Consider the following 19,758-nt stretch of genomic DNA (forward strand, 5'->3'; position numbering starts at 1 on the left):
GGCCAACCTGAGCAATCGGGGGAGAAGGACCTTGGTCAGGGCGTTGACCAACAACCCAATGGTCACTCTGCCAGAGCTCCAGAGTTCCTCTGTGGTGATGGGAGAACCTTCCAGATGGAAAAACATCTTTGCAGCACTCCACCAATCAGGGCTTTATGGTAGAGTGGCCAGACGGAAGCCACTCCTCAGTAAATGGCACATGACAGCCCGCTTGGAGTTTGGCAAAAGGCACCATGATAAACAAGATTCTCTGGTCTGATGAAACCAAGATTGAACTCTTTGGTCTGAATGCCAAGCGTTACGTCTGGAGGAAACCTTGCACCATCCCTACGGTGAAGCATGGTGGTAACAGCTTCATGCTGTGGGGATGTTTTTCAATGGCAAGGACTGGGAGACTAGTCATGAACGAAAGATGAACCGCGCAAAGTACAGAGAGATCCTTGATGAAAACCTGCTCCAGAGGACTCAGGACCTCAGACTGGGATGAAGGTTCACCTTCACAGCTATTTTCACCTTGAAAATAGCTGTGCAGCAACGCTCCCCATCCAACCTGACAGACCTTGAGAGGAGCTGCAGAGAAGAATGAGAGAAACTCCCCAAATACAGGTGTACAAGCTTGCAGCATCATACCCAAGAAGGCTTGAGGCTGTAATCACTGCCAAAAGAGCTTCAACAAAGTACTCAGTAAAGGGTCTGAATACTTACTTAAATGTGATACTGTAAGTAATTATATGTCATATTTCATCGAAATCTGGCAACCCTGGGCAGTTAGTTTAAGAATCAGTATGTCATGATTACCAATAGTTATCCATGTTATAGACACCTGTACATATCATGTCTATAATGTGGATCACTGTGGCAGGTGCAATGGACCATAGCCTTCCATTCAATACTACATAAGTTGTTTGCTGAGGAGTGTTGTGTTGTGTTCCTTTGCAGGAAAGCATTTGTTTTTTTAGCCTTATTTACCATTAAAGGAACCTGATTTGAAGGTAGTGTGTGTTTGCTGAGTAGTGCCTTGTTGTGTTCCTTTGCAGGAAAGCTGGTCTGATTCTCTCCCAGCTGGATGACCTGAGTGGCTGGTGCAGGGGTCTTCTCCAGGAGCCCAAGATTGGCCTGCGCAGGATGTCCCTCAAGTACCTGTCCTGCCGCTACACAGACACCAAGGCCTTTGGTCTCAACTGGGTGGACCTGGGCCAGGATGTGCGAAAGGCCTGCGACGAACAGAACCTGCCAGTCATGTACAATGATTATGGGGAGCCCAAAGAACATTGAACGTCACACAACAAATAATGGTTCTTGAGGAGTTGGAAGTGTGCTTTTGGGGTTATCGTCATGTCTGCTTTTCAAATATTGTATGTTCTAACCCATATTTACAGTTATAGGAACCTGATTTCAAGGTAGGGTGTATTTGAGAAACAAATAAGGGTTATTTCAACAATTACTAGAGCAATGTATAACAGTAAGGCTTTACTGCATTTAGACAGCACTTTTCATGACTTTTGGGAAATTTGGAAGTTGCACCAACAATCCCATCTCCAAAATGTATATATTATGATGGCGAAGATTCAGTTATTTAACATGTTGAATGTAGTATTCAAGTATAAATTCATATTTAAGCTGTTGTACATGTATGGAGATAGGCAGTATATGAATTTGTGGTAAATTTCAGAAGTTTGGGAGTTCATGTACAGTTTGACTTGGTTTTAGTCTCTAAGGGCTCTATTGAATCCGCATTGAGGAAGTACAGCTTTACAGAGTGATTGTAATTTAAAGGCGTTGTTCCTGCTTTAGCGTAGACTGCATTCATGGTAAACGCTGCATATTGGAAATGATCTTTACATTCTATTGCGTAATGCTTCAGCTTTACAGACTGATAGAGCCTTAAATGTTTAAAGTTGCCAAACCCAAATGACAGTATTTGCTACATCAATAAATTCCTAATTATTCTGAAATCAAATGGCTATCTTTGAATCAGTAATTCTATTGCAAAATGAAAGATAACAGAAAATCAATGTTTTATATTGTTTATCTGTAGTATGTTTATAGATCTAATCCTATCATACTGTATGTGTCTTAAGAATATACATGTGCAACAGGTGTTGTTGATACTGTAAAAACACAAACTCAACTAACATGCCAGTGTTTGATACCTTTCTTTTATTATAATAATTGTTCATACATTTACTACAATAGCATTTCAAAGGCAGCACACACTTGCAATTAATATCAACCAAATACTGACTGTTTTCTTGAATACGTTTTTTGGGGCTCCTAACACATTCCTTAATGCAGTAGTTGTCCCCATAACATAGACTTGAAAACCAATGCTTGTAGATATTTTCATAGGTTCACCAATGCATTAAATAACAGCACAGAACAGTGGTTTGCTTCTGTAAATATTGTATTACACATGATTTGTATTATAACATTGATAACAGTGGACATCAGCTGTAAGGATATATTGCATTATGAGAAAGCCATGTTTCTTTTTGTGCAATTTGCACGAGAGGTGTGAGCATTCATTATGTATAGTTGTTATATGTATATTCATTTTGGAGAGGTTTGTTTATTCAATACAGTGAAGTGGATTAGAAAAATGGACAGATTAAAATGCTTAACAAAATTAATTATCAGAAGTGATTCAGAATTGTTACCATACACAACATAAGCTGATGAAAACAACAAACATCTGCATGTTAGATATAGTAGTTTATGTGGATAATCTAATGTTCCCTTTTTCACTTTGATCTTTGCTATTTCAAAAAATAATAAAGAATATATTATCAAATGTGGATTGTTGGACATTCTGGAAAAAAAGTTACCTTATCAGTCACCACTTCTAGGCCTTGTTCCTTTTTAGTCAGTTAACTCAAGTCAATGTAAAACTGATGGGAATGTTTCTTATGGATTGTAGAGCCTCACACATGATGGTATAAACAAAATTACAATGCCTAAAGACATGTAAATGCAACATGTAAAGTGTTGTTGGTCCCATGTTTCATGAGCTGAAATAAAAGATCCCAGAAATGATCCATACGCAAAAAAAGCTTCTCTCAAATTTTGTGCACAAATTTGTTTAATCCCTATTAGTGAAGCATTTCTCCTTTCTCATTTCTCCCAACTTCAGTGGGCTCCCATCCACCTGACAGGTGTGGCATATCAAGAAGCTTATCCACCTGACAGGTGTGGCATATCAAGAAGCTTATCCACCTGACAGGTGTGGCATATCAAGAAGCTTATCCACCTGACAGGTGTGGCATATCAAGAAGCTTATCCACCTGACAGGTGTGGCATATCAAGAAGCTTATCCACCTGACAGGTGTGGCATATCAAGAAGCTTATCCACCTGACAGGTGTGGCATATCAAGAAGCTTATTAAACTGCATGATCATTAAACCGCATGATCATTGTCCTGGGGACAATAAAAGGCCACACTTAAATGTGCAGTTTTGTCACACAACACAATACCACAGAAGTTTTGAGGGAGAGTGCAATTGGCATGCTGACTGCAGGAACGTCCACTAGAGCTGTTGCCAGAGAATTGAATGTTAATTTCTCTACCATAAGCCATTTAGAGAATTTGGCAGCATGCCTCACAACTTCAGACCACGGCAGCCCAGGACCTCCACATCTGACTTCACCTGCGTTATGGTCTGAAACGAGCCATCCGTACAGCTGCTGAAACTGTCGGTTTGCACAACCAAAGAATTTCTGCACAGAAACCGTCTCTACAGGTTTGTCATCCTCACTAGGGTTTTGACCTGACTGCAGTTTGACGTCATAACCAACTTCAGTGGGCAAATGCTCACCTTCGATGGCTATTGGCACACTGGAGAAGTGTGCTCTTTATGGATGAATCCTAGTTTCAACTGTACAGGACAGATATTTTTTATTTAACCTTTAGTTAACTAGGCAAGTCAGTTAAGAACAAATTCTTATTTTCAATGACGGCCTAGGAACAGTGGCCGTCAACGACAGATTTGTACCTTGTCAGCTCGGGGGTTTGAACTTGCAACCTTCCGGTTACTAGTCCAACGCTCTAACCACTAGTCTACCCTGCCGCCCCAGATAGCAGACAGTGTGTATGGCGTCATGTGGGCGAGTGGTTTGCTGATGTCAATGTTATAAAGTGCCCCATGGTGGAAGTGGGGTTATGGTATGGGCAGGCATAAGCTACAGATATCAAAAACAATTGCATTGAATTTATTTAGAGATACCGTGATGAGATCCTGAGGCCCATTGTCATGCCATTCCTCCACCACCATCATCTCATGTTTCAGCATGATAATTCATGGCCCCTTGTTGCAAGGATCTGTACACAATTCCTGTAAGATGAAAATGTCCCAGTTCTTCCATGGCCTGCATACTCACCAGACATGTCACCCATTGAGCATGTTTGGGATACTCTGGATCGACATTTACGACATTGTGTTCCAGTTCCTGCCAATATGCAGCAACTTCGCACAGCATTCCATAGGCAGCAACTTCGGGACAACATTCCACAGGCCTCAATCAACAGTCAGATCAACTTTATGCAAAGGAGATGTGTCACACTGCATGAGGCAAATGGCTGTCACACCATATACTGACTGGTTTTCTGATCCATGTCCCTACTTTTTTTTAAAGTTATATGTGACCAACAGATGCATATCTGTATTTCCAGACATGTGAAATTCATAGATTAGGGCCTAATTAATATATTTCAATATTTGTTCCTTAAAGCTTTGTTTATTTGGTAGATTTTCTTAACTCTTTCTTGAACTACATTGTTGGTTAAGGGCTTGTAAAGTAAGCATTTCACGGTAAGGTCTAAACCTACTGTATTTGGCTCATGTGACAAATAAAGTTTGATTTGATTTGAAATTGTTGCATGTTTTTCAGTGTATATTCTTACGGGCAAGAGATACACATAGTACTGTATGTGTTTCCCTTATGTTCAGAGGAGTGTGGAGACCCAAAAACAAACAAGTTAGATCAAATCAGCATCTGACAAAGTTACAGTTTATTCAATATCAAGAGTAAAATACAGTATAGTATCACACAGAACAAGACGACACTTAGGTATAATATTTGTTTAGAATATTTCTTGAGAAAACTGCTACATCTTACAACTCTCTAAGCATAAAGTGTTAAGTACCTATGATATGCTTACATGTGTATTATGCGATATGATGTTGAAATACTGTAGACTTCCGTAACTACATCTACATGCGACATTAGACATTTCCCAAATATATTATTCTATACAAGTTAGTCGTCTTTACAGATTATTTATTGTGTTCAAATCCTAAAAGCTACAATCTTGAAACACTGTTTTTATTTTTGGTTAAAAGAGATAGCCTTCATTGCTCTCTAATAGGAAAACAAAGTGGAAATACATAATGACCAGGGGTGAAGTTCATCTTGTTGTTTCATTGTGAGCCAGCCTTGGCCTATCCCGTTCCATCGTTCATAGCAGTCCTGCTTCCAAGTATTTGGCTTTGCTCTTGTTCTCCTCTGCATTTGGATCACGGCAAGTGCATTCATCCTGATCACAGTCGGCCCCAAACTGAATGACCTGTCAATCAGTCAAGTAACCAGGAGATTAGAAACAAATCTCAAGTGACAATAAAATCACAACCAGGGGTCATTTCTCCAATTGAACCAACACATCTACAAGGTAATAGCAGACGTTTAACAATGCAATAATCTATGCCATTAATTGCATGGTATTATATATTTGAGCTCTACACACTTTTTATTTCTTCACAATTTCAAAGACAAACAAATGTCTCCCAAGAGATTAATAAAGGGAGTGATGTCAAATAGTTCACCATGGACTTAACAGTGAGAAACCTTGAGTGGGGGAGGGAATACACCACAGTGGTGAACGGATGAACACATGTTAAGAATCAACAATAGGTTGCCAAGTCTTGTCTAGGACGCAGGCCATCCCCACAGGTTGCAAAATAAACTCAGATGCCCTGCAAAGCATTCTGTTGCAAGAAATGTGAACTAAGCTAGGTTAATGCAGAGGCTAGCCTACCTTTTATTTCATTGATGATTAATGGAAGTAATAGTTTTATTGAAGACTTAGCAACTGTTCCAGAAGGTCAAGAAGAGAAAATCAGATCCCATTAAAAGTATGTTTGTTTGGCAACAAAGTGTCTCCTAAGCCTAATGTTGGTTCATTGATGGAGGCTGTGGTGAGCCAAATGATATATTGCAATATGTAGGGAATAGGGTGTAATTTGGGACAAAGCCATACCCTGCTGCCTTTGCTTTGTTCTAATGACTTCTGAACAACAGAGACTGGATGTTTTTCCTGCTTGCGTCAAACAAAAGCCAATAATTTGACTGTTTTGTATGCAGTTTAGAGTAGTTGCTATCCAATGTTTATCACAACTTCAATAAACTCTTTTGAAAATGGAACAATATATGTTTCAGAGACAAGTCAAGTCAATTATTTAAGAATTAATTGAATGAAAGATTTGCACTGTACAAAAATGTAGAACACATTGTGGTTTATCGAACTTATTAGGCCGCATTTGACCAATCACATCAGATATTTTCACATCAGATCTTTATCAGAGTTGATCTTATTGGTCAAAAGACCAATTAGTGGAACAAATATTAAAAGTGTGCTGCCTTTGTAAACACAGATTGACATGTTTGTGCTTAAACTGGAAGCGAGTGGACTGAGTCGTCTTCTAATCTACTGTCCAAGTCTGCTGCCAGCTCGGACTTTGGACCCAAAACCAGACTCTACAAATCAAAGTGCCCAGGAGACCAGAGGAGTTTCCATGGGCTGCATAAACACCAGTCCTCCACAGTTCCACTGGACCCACAGTGGCAGGATGCTGTCGCTCACGGTTTATTTCACTTTCTCAGAGCTTGATAGTTTAACTGGTGTTTTACAGTTACAGAAGACCACAGACACCTGGCCTTCCCCTCATAAAATACTATTTAGCAGGCGATTTATTTATGACAGGCACTCCGTTGCTTAGCTTACTCATTCAAGGGGGAACCGGCAGTGGCCACGCTACCGCCATGAGTCATAGGTACGGACATGAGAGAGTCGAATGACCTCCAGTTAGCTGGCTGCAGCAGACTCTCAGGAATGAATAGGCAGTATGCATATACAGTAGGCAATGTAACAGGTATGTGGGAGAAAAACATCGCCGCTGCAGTAGACTGACTCATATGGAAGCATAGAAAAAAAGCAGGTAATTTAAGGAGGTGTATGGGGGTGACGATGAAAACAGGTAAATGTACCTTTCTGGTTGAGAGGGTGGATGGACAGCAGTCCCCTCCATCATACTCGCAGTAGGCCCTGTTGTTGATGGTGTCACACCAACCATCTCCCCCAAAGGGCTGGGAAAAAAGGAAACACTTATTAAAAGGTAGCATCCGCAAGATGACATCATCATAAACAACGGTGCAACTTCCTATTTGCAGACGTCAACACCCAAATACAAAAGCACCAAGAGTGGATACCATTGACTTTTCCTTTAATTAATTAACAACTAGTAAAGAGCTGATACCTGACCTCTCAGACCTGGAACTAAATATTTTGCATATGAGACAGGAGCAGGGCCTTTAACCATTTTTTGCAGGATTTTGGTGAGTTCTGTCAAACTCGGCAACGGCATAAAATTGTCAAATTTATGCTACATAAAAAAAAGTAAGGCGTCATAATGAAAGTCTTCAACTTAAACTTGAAGTTATTGTGCCAAAAGTGAGAAAATAAGAGGTGACTGCCAAAGATACTTTTGGTTTTCCCTGGGCTGATGGAGCCCTTTCAAAGGCTCCAGGTTGTACCTGAATCCATATATCACAGTATAGGCATACTATAAGTAGTAAAAGACCCTAGAAGAACCTTTTGGGGTTCTAAAAATTACCACATGGGGAACCTTTCCAGTTCCAAACTGTTTCCAGAGGAACCCCTCTGATGAATGGTATCTGAGGAACCCATGAGTAAAGATTCAAAACATAACCTTTATGTGATGGGAGGGGTTACATTTTGAACCTTTTTGATAATATATTGTAAAGGTGGCAGCCTATCAGAAGATTGGAGGTGTGGATTTTAGGTAGGCATTTTTGTCCACCCGTTACAGTAAATGCAATTCCTTTTTTTTTGTGGCTACATTTTTGCTGGGAAAGTTACAGGTACATTATCCATTTCAAATGATAAGTTTATAAAACCTGTACCTGTAGGCTGCCCCTCAAAAGAAGAAAAGCAACAGAAAGAAATACATACAGAGTTTCATTATACATGATCAATTCAGTGTAAACAGGAAAACAAAACAAAAAAGAGGTGGGCCTCCACCTCTCAGCTCATTCCCCCAACCCCACCCAGCCAACATGTCTCCATCCAACCCCCCACCCAGGAAACCCTGTTTCCCACCCCTTTCCACTCCCGCTAGCAACTAGGGTTGCTCATCAGTCACCCTCCAACACCCACTCCTTCCAGCGACCAGAGAAAATCCTCCCCATACCATCCTTTACCCATGGGCCTGAAAGCAAATCAATAAAAAAAAGAGGAAAAAGGTATATATATATATATATATATATATATATATATATATATATATATATATATATATATAATACAGGCACACCTACTCATTCAAGGGTTTTTCTTTATTTTTACCATTTCTACATTGTAGAATAATAGTGAAGACATAACTATGAAACAACATATGAAATCATGTAGTAAACCTTTATGGTTTTTGTAACTGCACTTGAAGAAACTTTCAAAGTTCTTGACATTTTCCGGATCGACTGACCTTCATGTCTTAAAGTAATGATGGACTGTCGTTTCTCTTTACTTATTTGAGCTGCTCTTGCCATAATAGGGCTATCTTCTGTATACCACCCCTACCTCGTCACAACACAACTGTTTGGCTCAAACGTTTAACAAGGCACACCTGTTATTTGAAATGCATTCCAGGTGACTACCTCATAAAGCTGGTTGGGAGAATGCCAAGAGTGTGCTAAGCTGTCATCATGGCAAAGGGTGGCTACTTTGAAGAAACTCAAATATAAAATTTATTTGTTTAACACTTTTTTGGATACTACATGATTCCATGTGTTATTTCAGAGTTTTTATGTCTTCACTAGCAATCTACCCATTGCTGACAGGTGTATAAAATCTAGCACACAGCCATGCAATCTCCATAGACAAACATTGGCAGTAGCATGGCCTTACTGAAGAGCTCAGTGGCTTTCAACGTGGCACCATCATAAGATGCCTGTAACGGTTTTCTTTCTCCTCTTCCTCTGAAGAGGAGGTGTAGCAGGGATCGGACCAAAATGCAGCGTGTTTATTTGTATACATCTTTAATAAAGATGAAAAACACGAACAGTATACAAAAACAATAAACGTGAAAAAACCTAAACAGCCTATCTGGTGCAAACAAATACAGAGACAGGAACAATCACCCACAAAAGCCAACACCAAACAGGCTACCTAAATATGGTTCCCACCTTTCCAACAAGTCAGTTTGTCACACCTTGATCTGTTTCACCTGTCTTTTTGCTTGTCTCCACCCCCCTCCAGGTTTCGCCCATCTTCCCCAGTATCCCCAGTGTATTTATACCTGTGTTCTCTGTTTGTCTGTTGCCAGTTCGTCAAGCCTACCAGCGTTTTCCCCTTGCTCCTCTCTGTTTCTAGTTCCTGATTTCTAGTTTTCCTGGTTTTGACCTTTCTACCTGCCCTGAGCCTGAGCCTGCCTGCACCTTTTGTACCTTGTCACACCACCCTGGATTATTGACCTCAGCCTGCCCTGACCCCAAGACTGCCTGCCGTTTTGTACCTTTTGGACTCTGATCTGGAATACTGACCTCTGCCCTTGACCTGTCGTTTTGCCTGCCCCCTGTTCTAGTAATAAACTTTTGATACTTCGACACTGTCTGCATCTGGGTCTTCCCTGAAACGTAATACAGTTAGTCACATTTCTGCCCTGCTAGAGCTGCCCTCAGTAGACTGTAAGTTCTCTTATTGTAAAGTGGATACGTCTAGGAGAAACAACGGCTCAGCCGCAAAGTGGTAGTCCACACAAGCTCACAGAATGGGACCGCCAAGTGCTGAAGCGCATAAAAATCGTCTGTCCTTGGTAGCAACACTCACTACCGAGTTCCAAATTGCCTCTGAAAGCAACGTCAGCACAATACCTGTTAGTCGGGAGCTTCACTATCTGGCAGTCCGACGGACAAATCTGGGTTTGGTGGATACCAGGAGAACGCTACCTGCTCTAATGCATAGTGCCAACTGTAAGGATTGGTGGAGGAGAAATAAGGGTCTGGGGCCATTTCTCATTGTTCAGGCTATGCACCTTAGTTCCAGTGAAGGGAATATTAACATGACAGTATACATACAAGGCCCTTTCCTGTTTCAGCATGACAATGCCCCCGTGCACAAAGCAAGGTTTATACAGAAATGGTTTGTCGATATCAGTGTGGAAGAACTTGACTGGCCCGCACAAAGCCCTGGCCTTAACCATCAAAAACCTTTAGGATGAATTGGAATGCCAACTGCGAGCCAGTCCTAATCACCCAATATCAGTGCCCGACCTCACTAATGCTCTTGTGGCTGAATGGAAGCAAGTCCCAGCAGCAATGTTCCAACATCCAGTGGAAAGCTTTCCCAGAACAGTGGATGCTGTTGTAGCAGCAAAGGGGGTCCAACTCAATATTAATGCCCATGATTTTGTAATGAGATGTTCGACGAGCCGGTGTCCACATACTTTTGGTCATGCAGTGCAAGTTACATAATGTAGCACAACTGCTAAACATGAGAAAGTACTATATGTTTTGGCTTGCTATTGGGCTATTTGTAATGTATATTTAACATGACCCTTACATTGGTTAAATAAGTACAATCAAAAGTTAGACTATTTAAATCATAAGAGACCTTGGCCTAAAATTATCTAAAATCATTACTTGACCTCCTTTGGTGTAAAGCAAGACAATAAAATATACTGTAACATCAACAGTATGAACACCCATGCTTTCCACAAAAAATATTTTCAAAGCAGACATGCATGCTTGTAAATATCCCCTGCCAAAATATTTTTGACAGATTTTACTCGTCCAAATGCCAATTTTTATCAACAATTTCACCCACGTTTCTTCTCACCCAAATGTTCTCAATAATAATGTGAGTGAGAGGCATAACTTTTCCACTTGTGAGTCATTGTGTTTTTCATTTGATAAAGCTGCCATTAATGGAATGTAAAAGGTGATAAGGGGTCGTAGAACACACTGATGGATTGAACTTCCACGGACTGCTCCAGGAATCTGGGAAATAAGGCAGAGGGATTGCTCCCCACTTCATAACAAGGCACAGGGCCCTGTGTAAACTGTCAGTAAATTTAACAGTACCCCCTCTTAAAACATACTTGGAACTCTAGGGTCTGCTGGATTACAGTGTCAGTGTAATGTACCAAGTTTGAAGGTGTTTATGGTACCACGTCTCCACATGCAGACTTTGGAAGAACGGACAACTTTTCCTCAGAACCTTGTGTTTTCTCTTTAAATCCATTGTTCTAGTACGCTGTAAACTAGACGCCACACAGTGTGCTATCTGAGGGTCACAACTCATCCATTTGATAGCCTGCTGAGCTGTTTGAGTTACAGAAGCGAATGAAGATATCCACTGTCAGATAGACAACCTGGCTATTTACTAATTTTCCTGGCTTCTGTCCAAAGGAGGGCTCTTAGTTTCGATTTTATTGAGTAATTCTACTTGTGTCATCCAAGTTGTTATTTAATGAATCCAGAATTTACTATAAACAAACCCTTTTGTTAATGATATTCACACAAACATGCAGTACCAGTCAAAAGTTTGGACACACTCATTCAAGGGTTTTAATTTATTTTTATTATTTTCTACATGGTAGAATAATAGTGAAGACATCAAAACTATGAAATAACACATGGAATCATGTAGTAACAAAAAAAGTGTTAAACAAATCAAAATATATTTTAGATTATTCAAAGTAGCCACCCTTTGCCTTGATTACAGCTTTGCACACTCTTGGCATTCTCTCAATCAACTTCATGAGGAATGCTTTTCCAAAAGTCTTGAAGGAGTTCCCACATATGCTGAGCATTTGTTGGCTGCTTTTCCTTCACTCTGCGGTCCAACTCATCCCAAACCATCTCAATTGGGTTGAGGTCAGGTGAATGCAGAGACCAGGTCATCTGATGCAGCACTCCATCACTCCTTCTTGGTCAAATAGCCCTTACACAGCCAGGAGGTGTGTTGGATCATCGTCCTGTTGAAAAACGAATGATAGTCCCACTAAAGCGCAAACTAGATGGGATGGCGTATTGCTGCAGAATGCTGTAGTAGCCATGCTGGTTAAGTGTGCCTTGAATTCTAATTGAATCACCAACAGTGGCACCAGCAAAGCAACCCCACACCTCCTACTCCATGCTTCATGGTGGGAACAACACATACGGAGATCATCCGTTCACCTACTCTGTGTCTCACAAAGACACGGCGGTCGGAACCAAAAATCTCACATTTGGACTCATCACACCAAAGGACAGATTTCCACAGGTCTAATGTCCATTGTTTGTGTTTCTTGGCCCAAGCAAGTGTCTTCTTCTTACTGGTGCCCTTTAGTAGTGGTTTCTTTGCAGCAATTCAACCATGAAAGGCCTGATTCACGCAGTTTCCTATGAACAGTTGATGTTGAGATGTGTCTGTTACTTGAATACTGTGAAGAATTGATTTGAGCTACAATCTGAGGTGCAGTTAACTCTAATGAACTTATCCTCTGCAGCCGAGGTAACCGTGGGTCTTCCTTTCCTGTGGCTGTCCTCGGGAGAACAATGTTTCATCATAGCGCTTGATGGTTTTTGCGACAGCACTTGAAGAATCTTTCAAAGTTCTTGAAATGTTCCGCATTGCCATAATATGGAATCGACCACCCCTACCTTGTCACAACACAACTGATTAGCTCAAATGCATTAAGAAGGAAATACATTCCACAAATAAACAAGGCACACCTGTTAATTGAAATGCATTCCAGGTGACTACCTCATGAATCTGGTTGAGAGAATGCCATGAGTGTGCAAAGATGTCATCATGGCAAAGGGTGGCTACTTTGAAGAATTTGTTAAACACTGTTTTGGTTACTACATGAATCCATATGTGTTATTTCATATTTTTGATGTCTTCACTATTATTCTACAATGTAGAAAATTTTAGTAATAAAGAAAAACCCTGGAATGAGTAGATGTGTCTATTGACGGGTACTATATTTCTCAAGAAACATAAATTATCACAACGCAAATATATCCAGGATGACTCAGTAAGTTTGACAATACCAGAATAAATGTTGCCTAAATTCATCATTACCGACACCAAGGTTGGGGATTCCCCACAAACAGTATCTCTTCATGCTACCAAAAACATCTATCCTTCAAATTTAAGAGCCAAACATGGTTGTATATTAAACCTAAAAATCCTACTAGAGTGAAGGAAGGAGTTACGCTCGAAGAGCATGCCGACTGGCCAAGTTTAATGCTAAGTGAAAGATACAATAAACAAGGTAAACTCCATAGCAACAACTGTTAATGTTTTGGAGGCTCCACATAACCTCTTCCTGATTGGGACTCCCCAGAGTTCCTCAGAGCTCGCTCACTAATGATGTTCTAGTCTAAGTTCATTCTCAAATGAAAGGTCATGTTTAGCGGTTCAAAACAAATCCTCGAATGTGGGTCTGGCAAAAGTGAAACATTAAGTTACAGTAACAACCTCTAGAGTAGGACAATATTTTGATACTAATACAAATCCAGAATAAATACAGTGCATTTGGAAAGTATTCAGACCCCCAGACTTTTTACACATTTTGTTACATTACAGCAGTCCTTCTCAAATAGTGGGGCGCAACCCCCTGGGGGGTTGCCGGGGGGGGGGGCACGATTGGGGGGGCACGATTGACCCCGGGGAACATGCTTTTCTTTTGCCACAGGGAGTAGTTTTTTTTTGCACCGAACAAGAGCACACAGCACAGAGCAGGAGATATGAAGTGCAGATAACAAACCCTTAAGAGACACCATGGAAGAATATTTAACAGGGATGAAAAGAAAGGCGGAGAGAGACGGAGATAATGAGACAAACGTAAGTCTCCCGAAAGCTAAGACGAGGACATATGACGAAGCGTATGTAGCGCTTGGCTTCACTGTGACTACGGTGGGAGACGAGGAAAGACCGGTATGTTTACTGTGTCTAAAAATGTTGGCAGAGGACAGCATGAAGCCAAATAAATTAAGGCGTCACTTAAAGACATTACACCCCAATCACGCTGATAAGCCGCTTGAGTTTTTTCAGTGAAAACGTGCCGAAGATTGCCAACAATCATCCCGCTTTGTGAATGCTACTTCAGTAAACCAGCGAGCACTGTTAGCATCATATAAGGTGGCGTACCAAATTGCTCAGTGCAACAAAAAACACTACATAGCAGAGGAGCTGATACTGCCTGCAGCATTAGACCTGGTCTCTGTCATGCTGGATGACTCAAGTGCTGCAAAAATAAAAACTATCCCTCTGTCCAATGACACTGTCGCCAGACGTATAAATGACATTGCTAACGATCTTAAAGAACAGCTGGTAGATAAACTCAAAGACAAACGTTTTGCCTTACAGTTCGATGAAGCAACTGACAGCAACAAAGACTGTTTGTTTCGCTCATGTACGTTTTGACATGACAAACTCCCTGTGTGAGGATCTACTTTTTTGTAAATATGTTAGAAACAGAGCCACAGCTGAAGAGCTATTCAAGATGCTGGACTGCTTCCTGACTGAGAATGGGCTAAAGTGGGAGAACTGCATTGGTGTTTGCAGTGATGGTGCACAGACCATTGCAGGGATGAGAAAAGGACTTCGGGCACTCATCAAGAAGGCCTCACCTAATGCTGAGTGGACACACTGTGTTATACACAGAGAAGCACTGGCATAAAGGCACCTTTCCTCTGAATGAAGTGAGGTTATGACTGACATTGTAGGTGTAGTCAATTTTATAAAGACCAGACCACTAAAAACAAGAGTCTTCTCTGCTATCTGTGAGGAGATGGGAGCTGAACATCAAGCTGTGCTGTTTCACAGTGAAGCAAGGTGGCCGTCACGAGGAAAAGTCTTGTCCCGAGTTCTTGAGCTCAGAGAGCAGATAAGAATGTTTTCGGAGCAGGAGCACAAGTATGACCTTGCAGAATTTTTTTGTGATGAGAACTTCCTGGAAAAACTGGCCTACCTGAGTGACATATTTGGAAAGCTAAATGAACTAAATGAACTACAGTTTCAAGGGAAAGATAAACACCTCCCTCAGGTCACAGACAAGATCAGCTCTTTCACTCAAAAGCTCGCAATGTGGGGCAGGCGACTTGATGAAGGAAATACTGATTCATTCGAGAACCTGCATGAATTTGTTGACACTACTGACTATGATGCCACCTCAGTGATTCCATATATTAAGGAGCATATTTCATCACTGATGAGATTCTTTAAAAAGCACTTCCCTGAAAACAGTTCCCAATATGACTGGGTGAGAGATCCGTTCAATGCACCAGCTCCAACTGGTTTCAGCTCTGCACAGACACTGAGTGAATTATGGCTGAGTGTAGAGAGGCAGTATCCACTCTTAGGGCAGAGGGCCATGGGCATTCTTCTTCCTTTTGCAATCTTATCTTTGTGAGACTGGCTTCTCTGCTGTTGCTGCACTGAAGACCAAGTACAGGTCCCAGCTAAACATTGAGCAGGAGCTGAGAGTTGCAGTGTCATGCTTCAAACCCCGCTTTGAAAAGCTGTGCTTTGCAAAACATGCTCATTGCAGCCATTAATCCTGATTTCCTCATTTTGATTTTAAAAAATCAGCACAAATTGTTTTATTCATTTTTGTTTTATAGGTCAAAGTGTTTCATATATTGTGCTCCTGAGTTAATGTTGCTGATCAATTTGAATGTATTATTATTTCTTGATTATATTTTATTTTATTTTTCAGTATCAAATGGTCAAAAAATGTTTACAGTTTAAATAAGGATGTATTTATTTTTTAAATTTCAGGCAAATTGATGCACATGAAGTCTTTTCTGTTACAGACTAAAAAACAATGTTCATAAAGTTATTCTTTGTTGTAGGTTGATCTATATTTCTTTCTTTATTTCCTGTTTTTCATGTCAATAAGGATACAATGTTATGCAGAGGTGTACTTATAACAATTTTATAGACAAATTATACTATTTACAGTCACGGCGGAGAGTTGGGGGGAGCAAAATGTTTACTTCTTCCTAGGGGGGCGTAACAGAAAATAATTGAGAAGCACTGCATTACAGACTTTAAAAAAAATAGCTTAAATACATTTTCCTCATAATTTGATATACAATACCCTATAATGACAAAGCAAAAACAGGTTTTTAGAAATGTTTGCAAATTTATAAATAAATAAAATATTCAGACCCTTTTCTATGAGACTCGAAATGGATCTCAGGTGCATCCTGTTTCCATTGATCATCCTTGAGATGTTTCTACAACTTGATTGGAGTCCGCTTGTGGTACATTAAATTGATTGGATATAATTTTGAAAAGCACACACCTGTCTATATAAGGTCCCACAGTTGAAAATGCATGTCAGAGCAAAAACCAAGCCGTGAGGTCAAATTAATTGTCTGTAGAGCTCTGCGACAGGAATTCCCCAAGAACATAGAGGCCTCCATCATTCTTAAATGGAAGAAGCTTGGAACCACCAAGATTCTTCCTAGAGCTGGCCGCCTGGTCAAACTGAGCAATCGGGGGAAAAGGGCCTTGGTCAGGGAGGTGACCAAGAACCCGACGGTCACTCTGACAGAGCTCCAGAGTTCCTCTGTGGACATGGGAGAACATTCCAGAAGGACAACCATTTCTGCAGCACTCCACCAATAAGACCCTTATGGTATTGCGGCCAGACAGAAGCCACTCCTCAGTAAAAGGCACATGACAGCCCGCTTGGAGTTTGGCTAAAGGCACCTAACGGACTCTCAGACCATGAGAAATAAGATTGAACTCTTTGGCCTGAATGCCAAGCGTCAGATCTGGAGGTAACCTGGCACCATCCTTACAGTGAAGCATGGTGGTGGCAGCATCATACTGTGGCGATTTTTTTAAGTGGCAGGGACTGGAAGACTATTCAGGATAAAGGAAAGATGATCGGAGCAAAGTACAGAGAGATTCTTGATGAAAACAATTTGAGTATTATTCCAATCTATTTTTTTGCTGTTCAGATTGATGCATTTTGTTAACTGGGTTTTAAAGAGGAAAATGTTGGCATAGATAATGAAGCAGGCTTATGGTAAAGCCAATTATGATAATGCCTCAGCTGACCTCTACACTTATCATCATCCTATTTTGTAAAGGAGCATCTGGATGAGATCTGGTGGGGAGCATTTGTAACACATGTGGACTGGTATAATTTACAATGTTGTCATGGAGTATCTGGTTATAAGCAACTGTTTTGCTTAGCAACATGCACGGGAAGGTGGAGGGGAAAAATGTGCTGGCAGGTAGATGGAATATTTTAATACCATGAGACATCAACAGTTTGTGTTCCATAGATAGTTCCAGGTTACACTAAAGTCAGTTGAATTCTGAATAAAAAAGGTTCTGGGTAATAATAGAGTAATATATAACAGCTAATAAATTAATGGGGAAATGTATCAAAATACAAAGCCTGCCTTTTGATCCCCAAAAATAGACTAAATCAAAGGAAACGATGAAAGAAAAATGGAACTGTCAGTCTCAGAAATTATGGTTTGTAGCATATCATTGCCAGTGATAAATATTTCAACAAATAAAGCCTGAACAAGGTAGAGAAAGAGGCTTATAGTTTGCAGTGAACCTTGCCATAGTTGAGCACATTTGGGCCCCATTTCAATCCACTGTAGATGAAAGAACTGCACTGTGGGTTCTTCCAGAACTCACACTTTTGTACTTAGCTGCTTTAAGGAGGTTTTACTAACAATGACTGTGATATGTGCTTGTCTTTACCTACCTTAGTTGATCGCACTTGACTGTAAGCCACTCTCGATAAGTGTCCGCAAAATGACCAAAATATAAATATAAATCAGATTAGTTAATTGTGTTAAAACTGACACAACCCGCAAGCTACTCCTCTCGCGGACAATGGATTTTGATGTGAAATCACAACTGCCTTTAAAAATACAGCATAAACCTTCTCAGTGAACACACAGTGTGGTTTGCTTTATCTGCAATCGATTGAATTTGGGTCTTGGTTTGATATTCTCTGTTGTGTATGACTTAATATAAATGGTCTTACCATGGTTTTATTTACTATTCACAGTCAAATTAAATCCCTTTCAACTGCATACATGTAGGAGCCAAAAAAACATTATGTCCAAAGAATCTTCTCTGAGATCAAGCTTAAGCTACTTTAAAGAAAGGGATAGATATGATCAGGTTAGAAATGCATTTTTCAAAGCATGTACTGCACAGGTCTTCATTTTGAAGACTAACACAATAGAGAGATAAAACCGACTGTGTGGATAGAACAGAGCAGCCTAGATTTGCAAAAGATCTTACGTCTCATCTTTAATCATGTTGGTACTGTATAATAATGTGGGCACCAGACCTGGATTAAAATACTATTGAAAATCCTTTCAAATAATTGATATGTGCTTTTCTGGCATAATGGACCAATACAATACTCCCAAAACCGCAAATCTCACTCATCTGGCACTCCAGGCAGGCTAGAGCAAACACAACGTTTAAATATTTTTTTAAAAATAGTAAATGAACCCTGTGTGGCAGGCACTATGCAGTATAGAACACTCACCTCACATGACTGGATACAGTGGATGAGTTTGGGGTCAGGATGCCACCTCGTCATTCCTGTGCAAACAATGTCCTGTAATGTAACATTGATTGAGACATTGTAATTAGTTATCAGTATCTACAGCAATATCTATAGATCCAAACCTATTTTGGTTATACTAGGCTTACAGGAGACAGTTTGTCTGTACACAGGACTTTATTTTTGTTCAATGACTACACTTGATAAAGATATCTAAATGCACGTACATCTCTAGCTTTACTCTAATGCTCCCATCAAACCAAAAACATTTAGTCAACAAGCCCATATTTTGTGTTATGAAATGATCCAGCCAAAATGGTCCTGTCATCTTGAGTTCTCCTCATAATGGTGTGTGGCATTGACTTTCTACCTTAACGACAGCATACTAATCGTATTGTTTGACTGAAAAAGACTGTAGGAGTAACAGGATACCACTTTATGTCCCAAAAGTTGTCTTGTAAAGGGATACAGACATGATTCCCATCTAGACTCAATCGAACCTAATGCATTGGATCACGATGACCTGCCAGTAATACAACTCAAGTCATCAAAATCAGTGCCAAACTATTTGGCCTTCAGGCAGTTACGTCTGCTGGCTCAGTGAATGACCACCCAATAGAGTGTCAAATGATAGGGCTATTTACGTTAGCCTTCATGTCAAAGCGATCCTTCAAGATAATATTGGGCAGGTTGCCCTTTTTAAGAAAACAACAGTCCATTTCACTCTGACACAATAGTGAAATTCCTAGACATTTTGCTGTGATGATTGCGTGTTGCGTAAATTCTTGAAAGGCGCCTATTTCTAATAGTATAAACTCTGATAAACGTAAAAAAAGTATAAACTTTTTTTTGTCCATCCGAATCTTTATACCTCATTATTTGCCATCTGCATGTCAAACTGGCAGAAATTACAATAAACATT

At 40.3% G+C, this 19,758-nt stretch overlaps 2 protein-coding genes across 5 annotated transcripts in view; one reads left to right on the top strand and one right to left on the bottom strand.

The window, feature by feature from the left end:
- The window catches only part of LOC115114408 (astrotactin-1-like), a 247,848-nt gene extending 244,813 nt beyond the window's left edge, over positions 1-3,035 (top strand). For all 4 annotated transcript variants that reach the window (XM_029642614.2, XM_065013420.1, XM_029642615.2 and 1 more), the window contains one exon: positions 1,038-3,035. In XM_029642614.2, the coding sequence (XP_029498474.1) occupies positions 1,038-1,275 (238 nt within the window). In that variant the 3' untranslated portion in view covers positions 1,276-3,035. The remainder of the gene's footprint in view (positions 1-1,037) is intronic.
- Positions 3,036-4,982: 1,947 nt separating this feature from the next.
- LOC115114409 (pappalysin-2-like) overlaps positions 4,983-19,758 on the bottom strand; it is an 87,885-nt gene continuing 73,109 nt past the window's right edge. The window contains exons 21-23 of the mRNA XM_029642617.2: positions 18,819-18,890; positions 7,258-7,356; positions 4,983-5,560 (exon numbers count right to left, since the gene is read on the bottom strand). Coding sequence (XP_029498477.2) covers positions 5,453-5,560; positions 7,258-7,356; positions 18,819-18,890 — 279 coding nt within the window. The 3' untranslated portion in view covers positions 4,983-5,452. The remainder of the gene's footprint in view (positions 5,561-7,257; positions 7,357-18,818; positions 18,891-19,758) is intronic.

Source organism: Oncorhynchus nerka, linkage group LG9b (genome assembly GCF_034236695.1).
Source record: "Oncorhynchus nerka isolate Pitt River linkage group LG9b, Oner_Uvic_2.0, whole genome shotgun sequence".
Classification (NCBI taxonomy): Eukaryota; Metazoa; Chordata; class Actinopteri; order Salmoniformes; family Salmonidae; genus Oncorhynchus; species Oncorhynchus nerka.